At 36.3% G+C, this 23622-nt stretch overlaps 1 protein-coding gene across 4 annotated transcripts in view; it reads left to right on the forward strand.

Annotated features, from left to right (window-relative positions):
* mef2d (myocyte enhancer factor 2d) overlaps positions 1-23622 on the forward strand; it is a 296690-nt gene that overhangs the window by 225090 nt on the left and 47978 nt on the right. For all 4 annotated transcript variants that reach the window (XM_062062583.1, XM_062062585.1, XM_062062584.1 and 1 more), the window contains exons 5-6: positions 12166-12382; positions 17572-17628. In XM_062062583.1, the coding sequence (XP_061918567.1) occupies positions 12166-12382; positions 17572-17628 (274 nt within the window). The remainder of the gene's footprint in view (positions 1-12165; positions 12383-17571; positions 17629-23622) is intronic.

Below are 23622 nucleotides of genomic sequence, written 5' to 3' on the forward strand. Positions count from 1 at the left end.
TTACATAATCTAAAGTATTCCACTTTGCAACATGTTTTTGGAAAATCATGCATATTTTGTGTTTCTCTTATAATCAAAGTTTTGTTTTTGTTTTTACAAAAATAGCATAACATATTTTAAAAAAAACATTGCAAATATTTTAAAACTTTATATATGGATAGGTCTGAAACGAGTTGAAAGTTAAAAAATAATAATATATGACTTACTTGTAACACTCTCTTGAGTGTGTCCCTTTTTTCGGCTAAGAAGGTGCTGTACTTGGGGGAAATTGTTCCAAAAGTAATAATGCATCAAAATAAGTGTTGTTATGAATTATTGACCGATTCAAGGCTGTAAATATCTCATCGAAAGAACTCCATCTTGCAAGTCGTCTTTGGAAAATATGCGTATTTTTGGTTTTTCCCATAATAAACTTTTTTCTTTTACAAAAATGAGCATAAAACATGAAAAAAAACATTATGAATAAGTATAAATGTTAAATCTATAGATAGGTTGAAAGCTGCTGAAGAATTTAAAGTGTTAAAAGTAAAATATATATGTATGACCAGTGTTTCCCATAAACTGCCAAGATACATGTGGCGGTGGGGGCGTGGCTATGGGCGTGGTCAACATGACATCATCGAGTAATTTGCATAATTTTTACTACAATTTACTACAATGATATGATTTTCTCTAAAAAGGCTCAAAAAATGTATACTTACTAATTAATAATAACAGTTTTGTTTAAAACGTCCATCCATTCATCCATTTTACAATATAATTAATAATCACTTTATGTACATATTTATATACAGATTTGAACAATAAGTTATTCACTGAAATATATTTATTAATTGTGGTTCTTACAAAAAATATATCTTATAAAATATAAAAGCTAAAATGTCTCTTAAAGCTCTGCCCCTTTAATTAGTGCATACTAAATAATTTAACTTTAGCCTACTACTACAACCATATTATTTACCAGCAACATAAAGTGAAACAGAGGCAGAGGTGTCCTGCCACAGTCAGTAACAAATAAACAGAAAACAGTAGTGGTCAAATACAAATAAGGCAACAAGAGAAGTATCCTACACTTGTCTTTTGTAAAGTAAATCTGAACAGCCTATAATGGGCATCTACATCAACTATATGATTTGCCTGAGAAGCTGGACAGGACAACAAATAAAAAATAAAAATATAATAATAATAATAATTAGTATTTTTTAATTTTTTATTTGTGGCGGACGTAATTCTTTCGTGGCGGGCCGCCACAAATAAATGAATATGTGGGAAACACTGATGACTTACTTATAAGACTTCTTTGAGCTTAGGAGGCATTTAAGGCAGTTTTAAAAGTAACCATCCGTGTGAGAGTGATAAACATCACCCTCCGTGTCACACGGGTTGTCATGGCAACTGAAGAGTAAACCATGCTTTATTGTTCAAGCAAACACCTCGGGTTTACGCCCTCCAGCCGCCAATTTGTAACACTCGAAGCTCAATTCGCAGAGCAGGCGTGCGGTTGCCGTGGCGACGTCGGCGACCAGACACGCTTCAGGACGTGACCCGCCGCCTCCTGTCAGGACGGTTGCCACCGCTGTACCGCCGCCGCGATACATGTCTCTCCGCATCGCCGTCGCTTTTAACGAGCGCCGCTCAATTTTACGAGTCGGCTCCCGATTGGCCGTGATCGCTCACAGTGAGCGCTTTTATTCCAAAAATTCACGTCTATGGTCTTCCACCTCAGAGGAGTGACCTCTGACATGTTTGTCCAAAAAATACTTATCAAATATTCTTTTAGTCAGACACTAGATCAGGCCTGGGCAATTATTTTGACTTGGGGAGCCAAATTTAGAGAAAAAAAATGTGTCTTGGGGCCGGTATATCTGACTTTTAGGAACACCAATGCTAAAAACGTTATGATAGACCGCCCTAAAAGACGGAATGGAATTTGAATTTTTTTTTTACTGAACGAGACACCCAGAATGTACATGAAAATGAAGAATGTGGGATTTACAGTATTAACTATGAACGATAAAACACTGAATATTGACAACATATGAACGCATACTTGCCAACCCTCCCGATTTTCCCGGGAGACTTCCGAATTTCAGTTCCCCGTCCCGAAAATCTCCCGGGGCAACCATTGTCCCGAATTTCTCCCAATTTCCACCCGGACAACAATATTGGGGGCGTGTCTTAAAGGCACTGCCTTTAGCGTCCTCTCTCACCTGAAAAGGAGACTATTATATATGTCTCCGTTATCAATAGGTTTATTTATAACCCATAAAGTAGGCAGGCACGGAGCTATTTCTCAGCGTGTGTTTATTCCAGCCGGCACGTTAATACACTGACACACAACATCCGGATTCCCATCATGCATTGCTTCGAAACTACGGCAAGTATTAATGTCCAAAAACATAACAGAGACGAAGCAGAAGACGGAAGGAGAGACATGGCGACGACGAGTAAGAAGAAGAAGTGCGCTTGCGAGTTCCAAAATAATTGGAAAAAAATAATTTCAGTTCATCCAGGATATGCTGCCTGCACATTTTGTAGATCAGACTAGAATAAAATAAATACAATTAAAAAAAAGACTTTTATGTGTGTGTATATGTGTAAATAAATGAACACTGAAATTCAAGTATTTATTTATTTTATATATATATATATATATATATATATATATATATATATATATATATATATATATATATATATATATATATATATATATATATATATATATATATATATATATATATATATATATTAGGGCTGCAACAACTAATCGATTAAATCGATTAAAATCGATTATAAAAATAGTTGCCGATTAATTTAGTCATCAATTCGTTGGATCTATGCTATGCGCATGCGCAGAGGCTTTAAAAAAAAAATATATATATATATATATATTTTTTTTTTAAATAAATCTTCATTTATAAACTGTAACATTTACAAACAGCTGAGAAACAATAATCAAAATAAGTATGGTGCTAGTATGCTGGTTTTTTTAAATAAAATACTGGAAAGGATACAAATGTAGTTTGTCTCTTTTATCCGATTATTAATCGAAGTAATAATCGACAGATAAATCGATTATCAAATGAATCATTAGTTGCAGCCCATATATATATATATATATATATATATATATATATATATATATATATATATATATATATATATATATATATATATATATATATATATATATATATATATATTTATATATATATATATATATATATATATATATATATATATATATATATATATATATATATATATATATATATATTTAAATATATATATATATATATATATATATATATATATATATATATATATATATATATATATATATAGCTAGAATTCACTGAAAGTCAAGTATTTATTTTATATATATATATATATATACTATAAAAATGGGACCCATTACCTCCCTGCTTGGCACTCAGCATCAAGGGTTGGAATTGGGGGTTAAATCACCAAAAATGATTCCCGGGCGCGGCCACCGCTGCTGCTCACTGCTCCCCTCACCTCCCAGGGGGTGATCAAGGGTGATGGGTTAAATGCGGAGAATAATTTCGCCACACCTAGTGTGTGTGTGACAACCATTGGTACTTATTTATTATTATTTTATATATATATATATATATATATATATAATATATATATATATATATATATATATATATATATATATATATATATATATATATATATATATATATATATATATATATATATATATGTATATATATGTATATATATATATATATATATATATATATATATATATATATATATATATATATATATATACATATATATATATATAAAATACTTGAATTTCAGTGATTTCTAGCTATAAATATACTCCTCCCCCCTTAGCCCCGCCCCCCATCTCCCGAATTCGGAGGTCTCAAGGTTGGCAAGTATGTATGAAGGTCACACCCGCTCTCGATCGACATATTTTACAATTAAGCGAAATGCAACAAAAATGCAACAAACACAGCGAAATATGAACGCGAAGGGTAAAAAAAAAAAACACTCTGTGGAAACGTACCCACACTGCTTGGTGCCTCATCTGAGATTACCATAGTAACTAATTAGATGACCATAGTAACTAGTATATCATGCAAAAGTGAAGATTCCAACCATTGCAATGCTTTGTGTAGTTCAAAGACGTACGGTCATTTAAAAACATCACTGCACATCATAATGGCCGCTACACTTTACATCTTAAAGATCTAAAAAAAAATTATTTGGGAATGTCCGGCGGGCCTTAATTTTTCCCAGGTCTGCACTAGATGGATTTTTTTCCTGAGAAGACATAATGAACCTTTTTGAACAAATTACACACAAAACTATATAAAAAAAAAACGTAACTGGCCCAATTCCCAGTAAAGAATATAATAACACATTTAATATATCAAGGTATGTATATACCTTCATTGTTTCCAAACGGTGTCTGTAACAAGGCAGTAAAACGGCTGGTCAAACAAAACAGAAGTCATCGTCATGGACCCACTAGCTGGGAAAATTAGCTCTCCAATCAGCTAAACAGACTCAATATCTCCACACAATTACACACAAAACTATCAAAAAAAAAACCTAACTGGCCCAATTACCCCCAAAAATGAGACCTGAAAACCAAAATGGCCAACGACCTGTGCGCCTTACTGGTCTTTGAAGATTTCCACGCAGCCATGTGTACACATTTCCTCTATGATATGTTAAGCCCTCAAAAACGTTTCAGATTGAAGTAAATAAAAACATTTGTAACATTAGTAAAGAATATAATAACACAGTTAATATATCAAGGTATGTACATACCTTCATTGTTTCCAAACGGTGTCTGTAACAAGGCAGTAAAACGGCTGATCAAACAAAACAGAAGTCATCGTCATGTACCCACTAGCTGTGCAAGCAAGCTCTCCAATCAACTAAACAGACTCAATATTTCCACACAATTACACACAAAACTATACAAAAAAAAACGTAACTGGCCCAATTCCCCCCAAAAATGGGACCTGAAAACCAAAATGGCCAACAGAGGATGATGTTTATCACTGGTCTTTGAAGATTTCCGTGCAGCCATGTGTACAAATTTCCTCCTAGATATGTTAAGCCCTCAAAAACGTTTTAGATTGAAGTAAATAAAAACATTAGTAACATTAGTAAAGAATATAATAACACAGTTAATATATCAAGGTATGTATATACCTTCATTGTTTCCAAACGGCGTCTGTAACAAGGCAGTAAAACGGCTGATCAAACAAAACAGAAGTCATCGTCATGTACCCACTGGCTGTGCAAGCTAGCTCTCCAATCAGCTAAACAGACTCAATAACTCCACAGTGACGTTTTGGTGAATTTACACTACAGCAGCGCCATCTTAAAAAGTTTTGACTTTTAAGGCTGAATACTTTTTTGAAATATATTTTTCCTTTAGAAAATAAGGTATAAACCAAGACGTGATGAGGTCAACATAGTACTCAAATGAATCTGAAATGCCGGGTGGTCTTTAAATGCTACATATTTGCCGCCATCTTGTGGACAATGTGAGCAAAATCAGATAAATGAAAGTAATTCCAAATAACAGCATATACTTATATGACACAATCCAAACAACCTTCCCTAGTCATGGTGCAAAAAAAAAAATGCAACTAGCATAAAGATCACACATGACACAATCAAAATGACACTCTTTTAAATTAATTACAGTGCATGATGGGAAACATGCTATACACTCTCCACACGTATCCATGTTTGGCACATTTTAGCTGTTTGATATTTCTGATTGATTACGAAACTTTAAGAAGGTCGTCACGGAAGTAAAGGAGGTAGGAGTCGAACTTACACATACTCTTAATATCCAATTATATTAATTACATATCCATTATATTTGTTATACATCAATAATATTAATGTAATATGAATGTGTATTTGGCCCCTGGCCAAATATTTGTAGCCCAATGTGGCCCCAGAGTCCACAAAAAAAGTTTTAGACACCCCTGTGGTAGACCTCTAAAAAAAACGGCTGCTGGCCACAAATGGACACACCTGGTCTAGATGGATGGATGGATGGATGGATGGATGGATGGACTAAGACAGGGGTCACCAACCTTTTTGAAACCAAGAGCTACTTCTTGGGTACTGATTAATGCGAAGGGCTACCAGTTTGATACACACTTACATAAATTGCCAGAAATAGCCAATTTGCTCAATTTACCTTTAACTCTATGTTATTATTAATAATTAATGATATTTACTCTAAATTGAACGGTTTAAAAGAGGAGAAAACACGAAAAAAATGACAATTAAATTTTGAAACATAGCTTATCTTCAATTTCGACTCTTTAAAATTCAAAATTCAACCGAAAAAAAGAAGAGAAAAACTAGCTAATTCGAATCTTTTTGAAAAAATACAAAAAATAATTTATGGAACATCATTAGTCATTTTTCCTGATTAAGATTAATTTTAGAATTTTGATGACATGATTTAAATACCGGTAGGTTAAAATCCAATCTACACTTTGTTAGAATATATAACAAATTGGACCAAGCTATATTTCTAACAAAGACAAATCATTATTTCTTCTAGATTTTCCAGAACAAAAATTTTAAAAGAAATTCAAAAGACTTTGAAATAAGATTTAAATTTGATTCTACAGATTTTCTAGATTTGCCAGAATAATTTTTTTGAATTTTAATCATAATAACTTTGAAGAAATATTTCACAAATCTTCTTCGTTGAAAAAACAGAAGCTAGAATGAAGAATTAAATTAAAATGTGTTTATTATTCTTTACAATAAAAAAAATAAATTTACTTGAACGTTGATTTAAATTGTCAGGAAAGAAGAGGAAGGAATTTAAAAGGTAAAAAGGTATATGTGTTTAAAAATCCTAAAATCATTTTTAGGGTTGTATTTTTTCTCTAAAATTGTCTTTCTGAAAGTTATAAGAAGCAAAGTAAAAAAATTAAAGAATTTATTTAAACAAGTGAAGACCAAGTCTTTAAAATATTTTCTTGGATATTCAAATTCTATTTGAGTTTTGTCTCTCTTAGAATTAAAAATGTCAGGCAAAGCGAGACCAGCTTGCTAGTAAATAAATACAATTTAAAAAATAGAGGCAGCTCACTGGTAAGTGCTGCTATTTGAGCTATTTTCAGAACAGGCCAGCGGGCTACTCATCTGGTCCTTACGGGCTACCTGGTGCCCGCGGGCACCGCGTTGGTGACCCCTGGACTAAGAAATGGTTGGATGGATCATGGAAGGATGGATGACTAGATAGACAGAGGTACAAAGCAAAGATAGACATATTGATATATGTATATCCATATATGTAGATGTGTATGTATAGATGTATGTTATGTATAGATGTATGTATTTATGTATGTATAGATGCATTTTATGTATGGATGTATGTTATGTATAGATGTATGTATAAATGTATGTTATGTATAGATGTGTGTATTTATGTATGTATAGATGTATTTTATGTATGGATGTATTTATGTGTGTATGTATGGATGTATGTATGTATAGATGTATGTTGTGTATAAATGTATTTATGTATAGATGTATGTTATGTATAGATGTATTTATGTGTGTATAGATGTATGTATGTATAGATGTATGTTGTGTATAAATGTATTTATGTATAGATGTATGTTATGTATAAATGCATGTATGTATAGATGTATGTTATGTATAAATGTATGCACGCATAGATGTATGTTATGTATATATGTATGTATAGATGTATGTATGTATAGATGTATGTAAGTATAGATGTATGTATGTATTTATGTATGTATAGATGTATGTAAGTATAGATATATGTATGTATAGATGTATGTTATGTATAGATGTATGTATAGAGATGTATGTTATTTATAGATGTATGTTGTGTATAAATGTATGTATGTATATATGTATGTTATGTATAAATCTTTGTATGTATGCATGTATAGATGTATTTATGTATGTATAGATGTATGTAAGTATGGATGTATGTTATGTATAGATGTATGCTATGTATAGATGTATGTATTTATGCATGTATAGATGTGTGTTATGTATAGATGTATGTTAGGTATAGATGTATGTATTTATGTAAGTATATATGTATGTTATGTATAGATGTATGTATTTATGTAAGTATATATGTATGTTATGTATAGATGTATGTATGTGTAGATGTATGTTATGTATAGATGTATGTACTGTATGTATAGATGTATGTTATGTATAGATGTATGTATGTATAGATGTATGTTGTGTATATATGTATGTATAGCTGCATGTATGTATTTATGTATGTATAGATGTTTGTAAGTATAGATGTATGTTATGTATAGATGTATGTTATGTATAAATGTATGTATGTATGTATAGTTCTATATATGTATAGATGTATGTTATGTATAGATGTATGTATGTATAGATGTATGTTATGTATGTATGTATGTATAGATGTATGTATGTATAGATGTATGTTGTGTATATATGTATGTATAGCTGCATGTATGTATTTATGTACTGTATGTATAGATGTTTGTAAGTATAGATGTATGTTATGTATAAATGTATGTATGTATGTATAGATGTATGTTATGTATAGTTCTATATATGTATAGATGTATGTTATGTATAAATGTATGTATGTATAAATGTAAGTATTTATAGATGTACGTTGTGTATATATGTATGTATAGATGCATGTACAGTATGTATTTATGTATGTTATGTATAGATGTATGTATAGAGATGTATGTTATGTATGGATGTACGTATAAATGTATGTATAGATGTATGTTATGTATAGATGTATGTATTTATGTAAGTATAGATGAATGTTATGTATAGATGTATGTATGTATAGATGTATGTTTGGGTGGGTAGGTTGATGACTTTCCTGTTTATTAGAATTCACTCCTGCTAATTCTTCATAGGTTTGAAAGATGTTGAATAGAAAATTAATGTTAATAATAGTTTCACTTCATTCAAGACTGAAGGTCAAATAAAAGTGAAAAACAACATTAAAATGCTCATAACCGCCAAATTTAAACACAAGATAACCTTGCAACTTCATATTTATCAGTCCTTAACCTAATCAGCATAATTGTACTGACTTTTTACAAGTGTTGTCACTAAAAATCCAAGGGAAGCATCAAATGTACTTTAAAATAAATATGTGTTTCCTCGGTAATGATGGACTTTTAATGCAAGTCGTGAACAAACTAATCATAAGGTTGTGGTTTAGTTTGATAGAGGAGCTTCTTCCTCCAACTTTCCTCTCATCTGCTGTGCCGTCGTCCTCCCGGGAACTGAAGTGGGTTCCGTGCAGGCGGTACCAGAACACAGCATCATATTGGCCCACATTCTTTATATAGAAGTCCTGCTTTTACTGGCGCCACGCGGAGAACTGGGTCATGTAGCGGGACAGCCCAAAAGGTCCTTGGCCCTCGTTTTTCCCACCGTGGCCCTCGGTCTACTTTTCAGGTGCGAGAGTTAGTTTCCCCTTGCACGACAAAGAGAACCAGAAATGTCCTCATCCCCGGCGACGTGCACCTGGTGGATGGAAACGTGCACGCTGCGAACAGGCACCAAAGTCCCCTTTAAAAGTGGAACCTGGCATGCGTGTGAAAGGAGACCAGAGATTATTGGCCCTCACTTTGCATGCCAAACTGTGTGTGTGTGTGTGTGTGTGTGTGTGTGTGTGTGTGTGTGTGTGTGTGTGTGTGTGTGTGTGTGTGTGTGTGTGTGTGTGTGTGTGTGTGTGTGTTGAGTTGTCGGAAGAGTTAATTTCCAAAGCTCCCCCCCCCCCCCCCCCTCAAAAGAAATCACAATGTCACTGGAAATGAGAACTACTAACTGTTCAAGTATCATTTCTTACTAAGTCACTTATTTATGAGGATGATGCTGCTCTGATCTTAATTTCATATAAAACTCTTAGGTATGTAGCATTGGCACTAGGGTGTTGCATTAGCATGTAGAATTAGCATTGGCACTAGGGTGTTGCATTAGCATGTAGAATTAGCATTGGCACTAGGGTGTAGCATTAGCATGTAGAATTAGCATTGGCACTAGGGTGTAGCATTAGCATGTAGAATTAGCATTGGCACTAGGGTGTAGCATTAGCATGTAGAATTAGCATTGGCACTAGGGTGTAGCATTAGCATGTAGAATTAGCATTGGCACTAGGGTGTAGCATTAGCATGTAGAATTAGCATTGGCACTAGGGTGTAGCATTAGCATGTAGAATTAGCATTGGCACTAGGGTGTAGCATTAGCATGTAGAATTAGCATTGGCACTAGGGTGTAGCAGTAGCATGTAGAATAAGCAGTAGGGTGAAGTATTAGAAGTAGGGTGTAGCATTAGAAGTAGGATGTAGCATTAGAAGTAGGATGTAGCATTAGAAGTAGGATGTACCATTAGCAGTATAACTTAGCAATAGCAGTAGGATGTAGTATTAGAAGTAGGATGTAGCATTAGAAGTAGGATGTAGCATTAGAAGTAGGATGTAGCATTAGAAGTAGGATGTAGTATTAGAAGTAGGGTGTAGCATTAGAAGTAGCTTGTAGTATTAGAAGTAGGATGTAGCATTAGAAAGTAGGGTTTAGCATTAGAAGTAGGGTGTAGTATTAGAAGTAGGATGTAGAATTAGAAGTAGGATGTAGCATTAGAATTAGGGTGTAGCATTAGCAGTATAACTTAGCATTAGCAGTAGGATGTAGCATTAGAAGTAGGGTGTAGCATTAGAAGTAGGGTGTAGCATTAGAAGTAGGGTGTAGCATTAGCAGTAGGGTGTAGTATTAGAAGTAGGATGTAGACTAGAAGTAGGATGTAGCATTAGAAGTAGGATGTAGCATTAGAATTAGGGTGTAGCATTAGCAGTATAACTTAGCATTAGCAGTAGGATGTAGTATTAGCAGTTAGGATGTAGTATTAGAAGTAGGATGTAGCATTAGAAGTAGGATGTAGTATTAGAAGTAGGATGTAGCATTAGAAGTTGGATGTAGTATTAGAAGTAGGGTGTAGCATTAGAAGTAGGGTGTAGCATTAGAAGTAGGATGTAGTATTAGAAGTAGGGTGTAGTATTAGAAGTAGGATGTAGTAGCATTAGAAGTAGGATGTAGCATTAGAAGTAGGATGTAGTATTAGAAGTAGGATGTAGCATTAGCATGTAGGATGTCGCTTTAGAAGTAGGATGTAGCTTTAGAAGTAGGATGTAGTATTAGAAGTAGGATGTAGCATTAGAAGTAGGATGTAGCATTAGAAGTAGGGTGTAGTATTAGAAGTAGGGTGTAGTATTAGAAGTAGGATGTAGCATTAGAAGTAGGATGTAGTATTAGAAGTAGGATGTAGTATTAGAAGTAGGATGTAGCATTAGAAGTAGGATGTAGTATTAGAAGTAGGATGTAGCATTAGAAGTAGGATGTAGCATTAGAAGTAGGATGTAGCATTAGAAGTAGGGTGTAGCATTAGAAGTAGGGTGTAGCATTAGAAGTAGGATGTAGCATTAGAAGTAGGGTGTAGCATTAGAAGTAGGGTGTAGTAGCATTAGAAGTAGGATGTAGCATTAGAAGTAGGATTTAGTATTAGAAGTAGGATGTAGCATTAGCATGTAGGATGTCGCTTTAGAAGTAGGATGTAGCTTTAGAAGTAGGATGTAGTATTAGAAGTAGGATGTAGCATTAGAAGTAGGATGTAGCATTAGAAGTAGGGTGTAGCATTAGAAGTAGGGTGTAGCATTAGCAGTAGGATGTAGCATTAGCATTAGAACTTAGCATTAGCAGTAGGGTGTAGCATTAGCAGTCGGATGTAGCTTTAGCGGCGGGATATTAGGTTAGGTGGCTAGCATGTAGCATTAGCGTTAGCAGTTGGATGAAGTGAAGGGATAGCCATTACTTGACTGAATAAAGGTGAGGCATCAGGTATGAGCAGGTGGGCAGGGCTAGATGACATCACTCAGGTGTGACAAAAACTCTTCCTGTTTGTTTTTCGGTGTGACTGTTTTTCACCCTCAGGCTTTGTTTGCTTTGCCGCTGCTCAGCTAACTGACCACACCCGTCTCTGACTCAACAATGTTTGTGTTTCATGTTCGGAAAGCATCCTCTAAGCTCCGCCCCCTTTTTTCTTTCCTTCTCCTTCTTTCTCCCGCCCAGTCTGCCATCCCGCAGCCCACCTTCTCCATGCCCGTCACCGTGCCCGTGTCCAACCAGAGCGCCCTGCAGTTCAGCAACAGCCCGGGCAGCACTCTGGTCACCACCGCCTCCTACGTCACTTCCGCCCTCATGGACCCCCGCCTCCTGTCGCCGCAGCAACCGGCCCTGCAGAGGAACACCGTCTCCCCGGGACTACCACAGCGACCCGCCAGCGCAGGTACCTCCCATCTTTACTTTCAACGTTCCACTTTTTTAAACTCGCTGACAGCTTTTGACTTGTTTGGATGTGCGTGGCAACATCCGCCGTAGCGAGGAAAAATATGCGCGTCGACATCACAAAAAGCGTCTCTTCAAAAAAAAAGAGCGGCGTGCTGTGAAGTGACGCCCACAGGCTTTGATTGACAGCTCCTCTTTCTGGAGGTGCGCAGAAGACAAAACAAAACGACTTCCAGCACCTAAAAAAAAAAATTTTTTTTTTGAATCCCTCGTTTGTTTTACTCCCACAGCTTGCCGTCATGGCCACTTCATTAGGTACACCATCAAAGCCAGCCTGCCGATGTTGACTTTGATTGACAGTCAGCTATTTATTTATTTATTTTTTTGCAAAATATTTTTGTTACTGTGTGAATGCTTCAATATACACCCCGGAATCTTAATATTTAATTACTGCTCGCGTACTACGCATGCAATCACAGTTGCCAGTTGAAGAGTGTAAATAGCAGGAGTGTATAGTTGAGGGTGTGCTGTTTTGAATTTTTGTTGCGCCCCAGAAAGTGTTAACGCTGTAAGTGTTGTACTTACTAAGCAATTACAGTTGCAATTGCAGTTGCAAGTCCAAGAGGTTAGATGGCAGTTGTGTGTAGTTTATGGTGTGATATTATGTTTTTCGTTGCGCCCCAGAAAGTGTTAACACTGTAAGTGTTGTACTTATTAAGCAGCAGCTGTAGATAGTACTTGACTGAAGGAATCAATAAAGTACTATCCATCTATCTTTGACGGTAACGTGCAACTTAGTTGTAGTTTTCATCAACAAATGTGGAGGTGTTGAAATCGCCATGTAAATTCGCTAATGCTAATCAGTAGCATGTCAATGGCAAAGCCAAAGTATCTTAGCATCAAGCTATTTTATAAGTAAAAAAATAATAATTTTTGTTGCAAAATTTTGCAAAATTATCTAAAATAATAACTACTGTCTAGTTGTCATATCTTGTCTCAATATCGCATTTACAGTAACATTAAGATGCAATTACAGTTGCAAGTTTAAGAGTATAGATATTGGTTTTTTTTGCGCCCTCGAAAGTGTTAACACTGCAAGTGTTGTACTTATTAAGCAGCGGCTGTTTGACGGTAACGTGCACCTTTGTTGTAGTTTTCATCATCAATTTGGGAGGTGTGGAAACGCCATGTAAAGTTGCCAATGCTAATCAGTAGCATGTCAATGGTAAACCCAATGTATCTTAGCATCAAGCTATTTAATAATAAAATTACTTTTTTTTTTAAATGTGCAAATGAGCTAAGATAATAACTACTGTCTAGTTTCAGTATCGCATTTACAGTAACATTACGATGTAATTACAGTTGCAAGTCCAAGAGGTTAAATGGCAGTAGTGTGTTGTTTATGGTGGGATGTTATATTTTTCGTTGCGCCCCAGAAAGTGTTAACACTGTAAGTGTTCAATTCAAAATGAATTGACCATTTTTCGAACTTCCGCCATTTCCACATTTTTCGACCGATTCAAAACCATTCCACCTTCAACATATTCCGCATATCGTGGATATTCCAACTATAATGTTTAAAATTTCCCTAAAATTTCCAGGAATTCCCAGTTTCCCGAACCCTATTTTAAACTTTTTTTTCTGTCGACTACTCCTCCCACATGTTTCAACCCAATTGGACCATTTTACTGTCGAATCATTCGTACAAAGTTGTTTTTTGAACTGGAAAAAATTCCAGATTTTCCTGAAACTCCAGGAATTCTGTAATACAATTTCTCAATTAAAAATGATACTATTTCAACATTTTCTCAACTAGTTTGAAAAATTCCAACACCAATCATTTCAATTAATTCAGAACATTCAACGTTTTTACCATTTTCCAAAAAATTCCCTCTTTTCCCGGAATTCCCAATTTTTTATGAAATTCCCATTGAAATCAATGGGACCTTTTCCAAAGTTCCACAACTCCCACATTTTTCATCTGATTCAAACCATTCCACCTTCAACATATTCCACATATCCTGGACATTCAAACTATAATGTTTCCAATTTCCCCCCAAAAAATTCCAGGAATTCCCAGTTTCCCGATCCCTATTTTTAACCTTTTTTCTGTCGACTACTCCTCCCACATTTTTCAACCCAATTGGACCATTTCACTGTCAAATCATTCCCCGACAAAGTTGTTTTTTGAACTGGAAAAATTCCAGATTTCCCCGAAATTCCAGGAATTCTGTAATACAGTTTCTCAATTAAAATTGTTACTACTTCAACAATTTCTCAACCAGTTTGAAAAAATCCAACCCCAACCATTGTTTCAGAACATTCAAAGTTTTTACCATTTTCCAAAAAATTCCCTCTTTTCCCGGAATTCCCAATTTTTTATGAAATGTCCCATTGAAATCAATGGGACATTTTTCAAAGTTCCACAACTCCCACATTTTTCATCTGATTCAAACCATTCCACCTTCAACATATTCCACATATCCTGGACATTCAAACTATAATGTTTCCAATTTCCCCCCAAAAAATTCCAGGAATTCCCAGTTTCCCGAACCCTATTTTAAACTTTTTTTCTGTCGACAATTCCTCCCACATTTTTCAACCCAATTGGACCATTTCACTGTCAAATAATTCCGACGAAGTTGTTTTTTGAACTAGAAAAAATTCCAGATTTTCCCGAAACTCCAGGAATTCTGTAATACAATTTCTCAATTAAAAATGTTACTACTTCAACATTTTCTCAACCAGTTTGAAAAATTCCAACCCCAACCATTGTTTCAGAACATTCAAGGTTTTTAACATTTTCCAAAAAATTCCCTCTTTTCCCGGAATTCCAAATGTTTTATTAAATTGCCATTGAAATCAATGGGACCTTTTTCAAAGTTCCACAACTCCCACATTTTTCATCTGATTCAAACCATTCCACCTTCAACATATTCCACACATCCTGGACATTCAAACTATAATGTTTCCAATTTCCCCCCAACAAATTCCAGGAATTCCCAGTTTCCCGAACCCTATTTTCAACCTTCTTTCTGTCGACTACTCCTCCCACATTTTTCAACCCAATTGGACCATTTCACTGTCAAATCATTCCTACGAAGTTGTTTTTTGAACTGGAAAAAATTCCAGATTTTCCCAAAACTCCAGGAATTCTGTAATACAATTTCTCAATTAAAAATGTTGCTACTTCAACATTTTCTCAACCAGTTTGAAAAAATCCAACCCCAACCATTGTTTCAGAACATTGAAAGTTTTTACCATTTCAAAAAAAATTCCCTCTTTTCCCGGAATTCCCAATTTTTTATGAAATTCCCATTGAAATCAATGGGACCTTTTTCAAAGTTCCTCAACTCCCACATTTTTCATCTGATTCAAACCATTCCACCTTCAACATATTCCACATATCCTGGACATTCAAACTATAATGTTTCCAATTTCCCCCCCAAAAATTCCAGGAATTCCCAGTTTCCCGAACCCTATTTTAAACTTTTTTTCTGTCGACTACTCCTCCCACATTTTTCAACCCAATTGGACCATTTCACTGTCAAATCATTCCGACAAAGTTGTTTTTTGAACTAGAAAAAATTCCAGATTTTCCCGAAACTCCAGGAATTCTGTAATACAATTTCTCAATTAAAAATGTTACTACTTCAACATTTTCTCAACCAGTTTGAAAAATTCCAACCCCAACCATTGTTTCAGAACATTCAAGGTTTTTAACATTTTCAAAAAAAATTCCCTCTTTTCCCGGAATTCCCAATTTTTTATGAAATTGCCATTAAAATCAATGGGACCTTTTTCAATGTTCCACAACTCCCACATTTTTCATCTGATTCAAACCATTCCACCTTCAACATATTCCACATATCCTGGACATTCAAACTATAATGTTTCCAATTTCCCCCCAAAAAATTCCAGGAATTCCCAGTTTCCCGAACCCTATTTTCAACCTTTTTTCTGTCGACTACTCCTCCCACATTTTTCAACTTTCAACCCAATTGGACCATTTCACTGTCAAATCATTCGTACAAAGTTGTTTTTTGAACTGGAAAAAATTCCAGATTTTCCCGAAACTCCAGGAATTCTGTAATACAATTTCTCAATTAATAATGTTACTACTTCAATATTTTCCCAACCAGTTTGAAAAATTCCAACACCAACCATTTCAACTCATTCAGAACATTCAAGGTTTTTACCATTTTCCAAAAAATTCCCTCTTTTCCCGGAATTCCCAATTTTTTATGAAATTCCCATTGAAATCAATGGGACCTTTTTCAAAGTTCCACAACTCCCACATTTTTCATCTGATTCAAACCATTCCACCTTCAACATATTCCACATATCCTGGACATTCAAACTATAATGTTTCCAATTTCCCCCCAAAAAATTCCAGGAATTCCCAGTTTTCCAAACCCTATTTTCAACCTTTTTTCTGTCGACTACTCCTCCCACATTTTTCAACTTTCAACCCAATTGGACCATTTCAATGTCGAATCATTCGTACAAAGTTGTTTTTTGAACTAGAAAAAATTCCCGATTTTCCCAAAACTCCAGGAATTCTGTAATACAATTTCTCAATTAATAATGTTACTACTTCAACATTTTCTCAACCAGTTTGAAAAATTCCAACACCAACCATTTCAACTCATTCAGAACATTCAAGGTTTTTACCATTTTCAAAAAAATTCCCTCTTTTCCCGGAATTCCAAATTTTTTATGAAATTGCCATTGAAATTTTTCAAAGTTCCACAACTCCCACATTGTGTGCTCTCCTTCAACAATTTTTTTTCCGAAATTGATTTTTCTTTTGTGATGAATTGTCTCATTAAGAGAGCTGGGAAACGTGACAAAGAACAGTATAATAAACACACGATATTGTTGTACTATTGGACTGCCATGTTTTATGCCCTTCTTTGCAGGGCCTCTTACCCACGTGTACCTAATGAAGCGGCCATTGAGTGCACTTAAGGCGTCATTCAATCAGTGATTACCGTGCGGATGGAAATTGTGTGCGCTTTAACATTCAGCCCGTCTAATTGTCATTGGAGCACCGGACTGGAGCACTTTATTCAAGCACACACTCGATTTAGGTGATTAGAAAATGTGCGGAATAGAGTAGAGGTGGGAAAGGCTTTGAGTAGTGCTCCTCACGGTCGCCATGCTCACGTCGTCTCTCCTCGTCCCCAGGTGCTCTCCTTGGAGGAGATCTGGGAAACTCCAACGGGGCGTGTCCTAGTCCAGTCCGTAAGTAAAGTGCCTTTATCTCTCTCTCTCTCACACACACACACACACACACACACACACAGAAACATGCTTAACGCTGTAAACTACCGAATATTTGGCATTTGACGTGTATCGGTATCGGCCTTTTTTTACTATGAAGCCACGCTGTTGTAACACGTGGCTTGGCATTGTCTTGCTGAAATAAGCAGGGGCGTCCATGATAACGTTGCTTGGATGGCAACATATGTTGCTCCAAAACCTGTATGTACCTTTCAGCATTAATGGTGCCTTCACAGATGTGTAAGTTACCCATGCCTTGGGCACTAATACACCTCCATACCATCACAGATGCTGGCTTTTCAACTTTGCGCCGATAACAATCCGGATGGTTCTTTTCCTCTTTGGTCCGTAGGACACGACGTCCACAGTTTCCAAAAACAATTTGAAATGTGGACTCCTCAGACCACAGAACCCCTTCCCCCTCTTCATCAGTCCATCTTAGTTGAGCTCGGGCCCAGCGAAGCCGACGGCCTCTCTGGGTGTTGTTGATAAATGGCTTTGGCTTTGCATAGTAGTTTTAACTTGCACTTACAGATGTAGCGACCAACTGTAGTTACTGACAGTGGTTTCCTGAAGTGTTCATGTGGTGATATCCTTTACACACTGATGTCGCTTTTTGATGCCGTACCGCCTGAGGGATCCAAGGTCACGGGCATTCAATGTTACGTGCAGTGATTTCTCCAGAATCTCTGAATCTTTTGATGATATTACGGACCGTAGATGGTGAGATCCCTAAATTCCTTGCGATAGCTGGTTGAGAAATGTTGTCCTTAAACTGTTCGACAATTTTCTCACACATTTGTTGACAAAGTTGTGACCCTCGCCCCATCCTTGTTTGTGAATGACTGAACATTTCATAGAAGCTGCTTTTATACCCAATCATGGCACCCACCTGTTCCCAATTAGCCTGTTCACCTGTGGTATGTTCCAAATAAGTGTTTGATGAGCATTCCTCAACTTTCTCAGTCTTTTTTGCCACTTGTGCCAGCTTTTTTGAAACATGTTGCAGGCATCAAATTCCAAATAAGCTAATATTTGCAAAAAAATAACAAAGTTTTCCAGTTTGAACGTTAAATATTAAGATTAAAGATTAAAGTAATCTTGTCTTTGCAGTCTATTCAATTGAATATAAGTTGACAAGGATTTGCAAATCATTGTATTCTGTTTTTATTTACCATTTACACAACGTGACAACTTCACTGGTTTTGGGTTTTGTACCTTGACAAATAGAATATTATTATACTGTATAAGTAAAGGGGATCAGGCAGCAGCTCACACATTCTCATACTTCCTGTAGCATCCAGGAGGAAATGATGTCTTTAACCTTTAATCTTTAATAATGTCTCAACTATAAACTACGTGAAGGAGCCCAGAATTGTTTGTATTTAAATGTTCACGATACAATATATTAAATCCATAAACTGCTATAAAAACGGTATCCAATTGAGTAGATGGCCAGTTATTGTGATGTAGAGAAATCCCATATTTTTTATAAATTGTCTTAGGACATTTCCCATATTTTGAAATACAAAACGCAATAAAGGTGCTGATGTTTTTTTGCCGCTAAATTAACCACAACATCAGCGCTAAATAAAACATTATGGGCCTGATTTACTAAGACCAAAACACCACACGCTAAAAACAGCGTGTGCATTCTATAAAATAGAATTGCGTGTGCAATTGTAAAGTGGTGCAGACCGCCTTATTTCAATGAGGATTGTGCGTGTACTAAACGGGGCATTACCATGGAGACGCTCATTTACTGCACATTCATGCGGCGTTTTGTTGTTTTCAAACATGCCGGAGACATGCGCCACTTTTTATGGGCATTTTATAAACAGTCCTGCGTGTATCTCCAATAAAACCCGTTTTTTTTAAATACACTGCTAAAGGTGCGCTCATTAGAGAGAGGCTGCGCTTAATCTGGTTTAAGAAGCAAAAGAAAAATGGGCTGCATGGTCGAGTCGCCAGAAGAAAGCCATCACTCCAAATTACTTTGTTCCAGAAGTTTTAAGGCTTGTCTCTGTGCTGTTTGGCGTAATGTAAGCGGGATACTTTGTGACATTTGCGCAGAAATGGCTTTCTTCTGGTTGACTCGACCATGCAGCCCATTTTTCTTCAAGTGCCTCCTTATTGTGCATCTTGAAACAGCCACACCACAATTTTTCAGAGAGTCCTGTATTTCAGCTGAAGTTATTTGTGGATTTTTCTTTGCATCTCGAACAATTTTCCTGGCAGTTGTGGCTGAAATCTTTGCTGGTCTACCTGAATCCCTCATTTTCCACTTCTTAATCAGCGTTTGAACACTGCTGATTGGCATTCTCAATTCCTTGGATATCTTTTTATACCCCTTTCCTGTTTTATGCAGTTCAATTACCTTTTCCCGCAGATCCTTTGACAATTATTTTGCCTTCCCCATGACTCAGAATCCAGAAAGATCTGTGCAGCACTGGATGAAAGATGCAATGGTCTGTCAGAAGCCCAGAAACTCACTGACCTTTTATACACACACACTAATGACAAACAAACATGTCACAGGTGAGGATTGGAACCTTGATTAGCCATTCAAACCTGTTTGTGTCAACTTTTGTGCATGTTATCAGATCAAAGTCACTGGGGTATGTCAACTTTTGATCAGGGTCATTTGGGTACTTTCTTTTGTCATTTTGATTTAAAAAGAGTAAACACAGTTGTTTGCCAATAAATAGCTTCACACAACCATTAAGCATGAGTGGAAGAAAGGTTGTTGTGTTATCATTCATATTCTCTGAAGAATGGCCAAGAAATCCTCAATTCTCCCAGGGTATGTAAACTTATGAGCACGACTGTATATATTTATTTTGTCCTTATTTTCTCTAGCAGTTATGAAATTATACGATGATGTCGCTGAATAGACAATATGTCTAATATATTTTTTATTTCTGGCCGTCCACACACGTTGGATAGAGGATTCTGGTCCGTGTGGAACTGTCAGTTTGCACGTCCTTCCGACACGTGCTAAATAAAAAGCTAAATAGTGCCTGCAAAACGGTGGTGAGTGTTAATAATAATAAATCACATTGCGCGTGCTAAATAATGATATATTGCATCTTCTCCTTCCACTATTGTGGGCGTTTTGAGACGCAAACTGAATTGCACGCCTTATTCCACTTTGCATACGTTTGCGTGTGCTATCAAGTTTGCACTTGTATTAGCACACGCAAACCTTTAGTAAATCAGGCCCTATGTCGCTACTGGTTCAACGTTTCCTAAAAGTGTTTTGATAAAAAAAAAATAATTGTCCAGCTGTCGACTGACGTATAATATTCATGTTTCAATATATATATAAAGGTTTATTTGAAATAGGGACAGATACAGAAACATAGATATCTGAGACAGTTATCCAATGTATGCCATAGTGTTTGTAGCCAAAGCTAATTTACAACACTTGTCCACAACAACAACACAGATCCAACATCATTAAAATAGGAAAATAAAAAATAGAATAAGGCAAAGATGAGTCGATAATAATGATAATAGAAATAATACAGACAAAGTGCAGACTAGATAAAAACCAACAAGTAAAAATTTATAAAAACTAAACATGGGCACACGATTGTTGCTCAACTAGCCACAATTTTGTTTGTTTTTTTGAAAGTGACAAGTGCAGGTATACTTTTCAAAGTGTCCGGTAAAGATTTCCATAGTTGTGGTCCTTTTATTGACAAGGCAGTCTGGGCAAAAGATGTCCTACGGAATGGAACGCAACTGTTGCCTTTTGACGTTGCTCGGGTGGTAGATCTGCTACCACTTTGCAGTCTCGTAATTGCCTTGCAGAGCAATTGGGGAGCAGAGTTATCCAAGCATTTAAAAACCAGTTTGACTGGGTTTAACAAAATAAAATTGGTAAAACTTAAAGGCCTACTGAAACCCACTACTACCGACCACGCAGTCTGATAGTTTATATATCAATGATGAAATCTTAACATTGCAACACATGCCAATACGGCCGGGTTAACTTATAAAATTTCCCGCTAAACTTCCGGTTGAAAACTTCTTTGGATGATGCGTATGCGCGTGACGTCACGACGGCAATGGAAGTATTCGTACCCAATGTGTCACCATACAAACTGCTCTGTTTTCATCGAACAATTCCACAGTATTCTGGACATCTGTGTTAGTGAATCTTTTGCAATTTGTTTAATGAACAATGGAGATTGCAAAGAAGAAAGTTGTAGGTGGGATCGGTGTATTAGCGGCTGGCTGTAGCAACACAACAAGGAGTACTTATTTGGATAGCAGACGCGCTAGCCGATGCTAGCCGCCAACGCATCTGTGATCGGGTGAAGTCCTTCGTCGCGCCGTCGATCGCTGGAACGCAGGTGAGCACGGGTATTGATGAGCAGATGAGGGCTGGCTGGCGTAGGTGGAGCGCTAATGTTTTATCATAGCTCTATAAGGTCCGGTTGCTAAGTTGCTAAGTTAGCTTCAGCGTCGTTAGCAACAGCATTGTTAAGCTTTGCCAGGCTGAGAATTATTAACCGTGTAGTTACATGTCCATGGTTTAATAGTATTGTTGATCTTCTGTCTATCCTTCCAGTCAGGGATTTATTTATTTTGTTTCTAGCTGAATTGGAGCCAGATGCTATCACGTTAGCTCAGTACCTAAGAGCTTCGCTGATGTATTGTCGTGGAGATAAAAGTCACTGGGAATGTCCATTTCGCGTTCTCGACTCTCATTTTCAAGAGGATATAGTATCCGAGGTGGTTTAAAATACAAATCCGTGATCCACAATAGAAAAAGGAGAGAGTGTGGAATCCAATGAGACCTTGTACCTAAGTTACGGTCAGAGCGAAAAAAGATATGTCTTTCACTGCATTCTAGTCTGTCACTCTAACGTTCCTCATCCACGAATCTTTCATTCTCGCTCAAATTAATGGGGTAATCGTCGATTTCTCGGTCCGAATCTCTCTCGCTCCATTGTAAACAACGGGGAATTGTGAGGAATCCTACCTCCGGTGACGTCACGCTACTTCCGGTATAGGCCAGGCTTTTTTTATCAGCGACCAAAAGTTGCGCACTTTATCGTCGTTGTTCTATACTAAATCCTTTCAGCAAAAATATGGCAATATCGCGAAATGATCAAGTATGACACATAGAATGGATCTGCTATCCCCGTTTAAATAAAAAAAATTAATTTCAGTAGGCCTTCTTGTCTAGGACTTTCAAGGCGTGGTTATAAAGACACTCAATGGTCTTGATTGATGACTGGTGTGCCTGGGACCATGTAGTTAAGCCATAAGATATGTTTGAAAGAATCATTGAATTCATAAAAGTAAAAGCACAGCTGAGAGTTAAGCAGTTTCTTATAATCTTAAAACAGCCTAGGTTTGCCTTCAGGGTTTTACACATTTTCTTAATGTGACTTTTAAAATTCAGCTGATAGTCTATGATTATGCCCAAATATTTGACTTCAGGTACTTGTTCAATGAGTTCCTCATTCATTTTTATAACTTTCAATGCAAAGGAATATCGGCTCCAAATATCGATTATCGGCCTCCTTGACTACTAATAATCAGTATCGGCCCTGAAAAAAACATATCGGTCGATCTCTATTACAAACAGTGGCAGATTATTTTATATGTGGCACGGAACCTCACTTGCAACACACACGTACACACACACACACACACACACACACGTACACACACACACGTACACCTGTTGACAGGCAACAGCTGAGGGTCACACAGTCCAGAGGACAGAATGTGACAGAGGGACAAGAGTGGGGGTGTAGTTTGATTTGTAAAAAGAGTCAACTTTGCTTGGAAGTTGTCGTCTTCGAGTGTCTGCTAACTGATGTTGTTGGTATCATCTGTTTTTTTCTTCTTAAGTGCTCATGGAAACACACTCGAGACATCGAAATCAAGACAAAAGTGACAGCAGTTTGATCCGATGGTCCAATTCCAACACAT

The sequence above is a fragment of the Entelurus aequoreus genome, linkage group LG11 (genome assembly GCF_033978785.1).
Source record: "Entelurus aequoreus isolate RoL-2023_Sb linkage group LG11, RoL_Eaeq_v1.1, whole genome shotgun sequence".
Taxonomy (NCBI): domain Eukaryota; kingdom Metazoa; phylum Chordata; class Actinopteri; order Syngnathiformes; family Syngnathidae; genus Entelurus; species Entelurus aequoreus.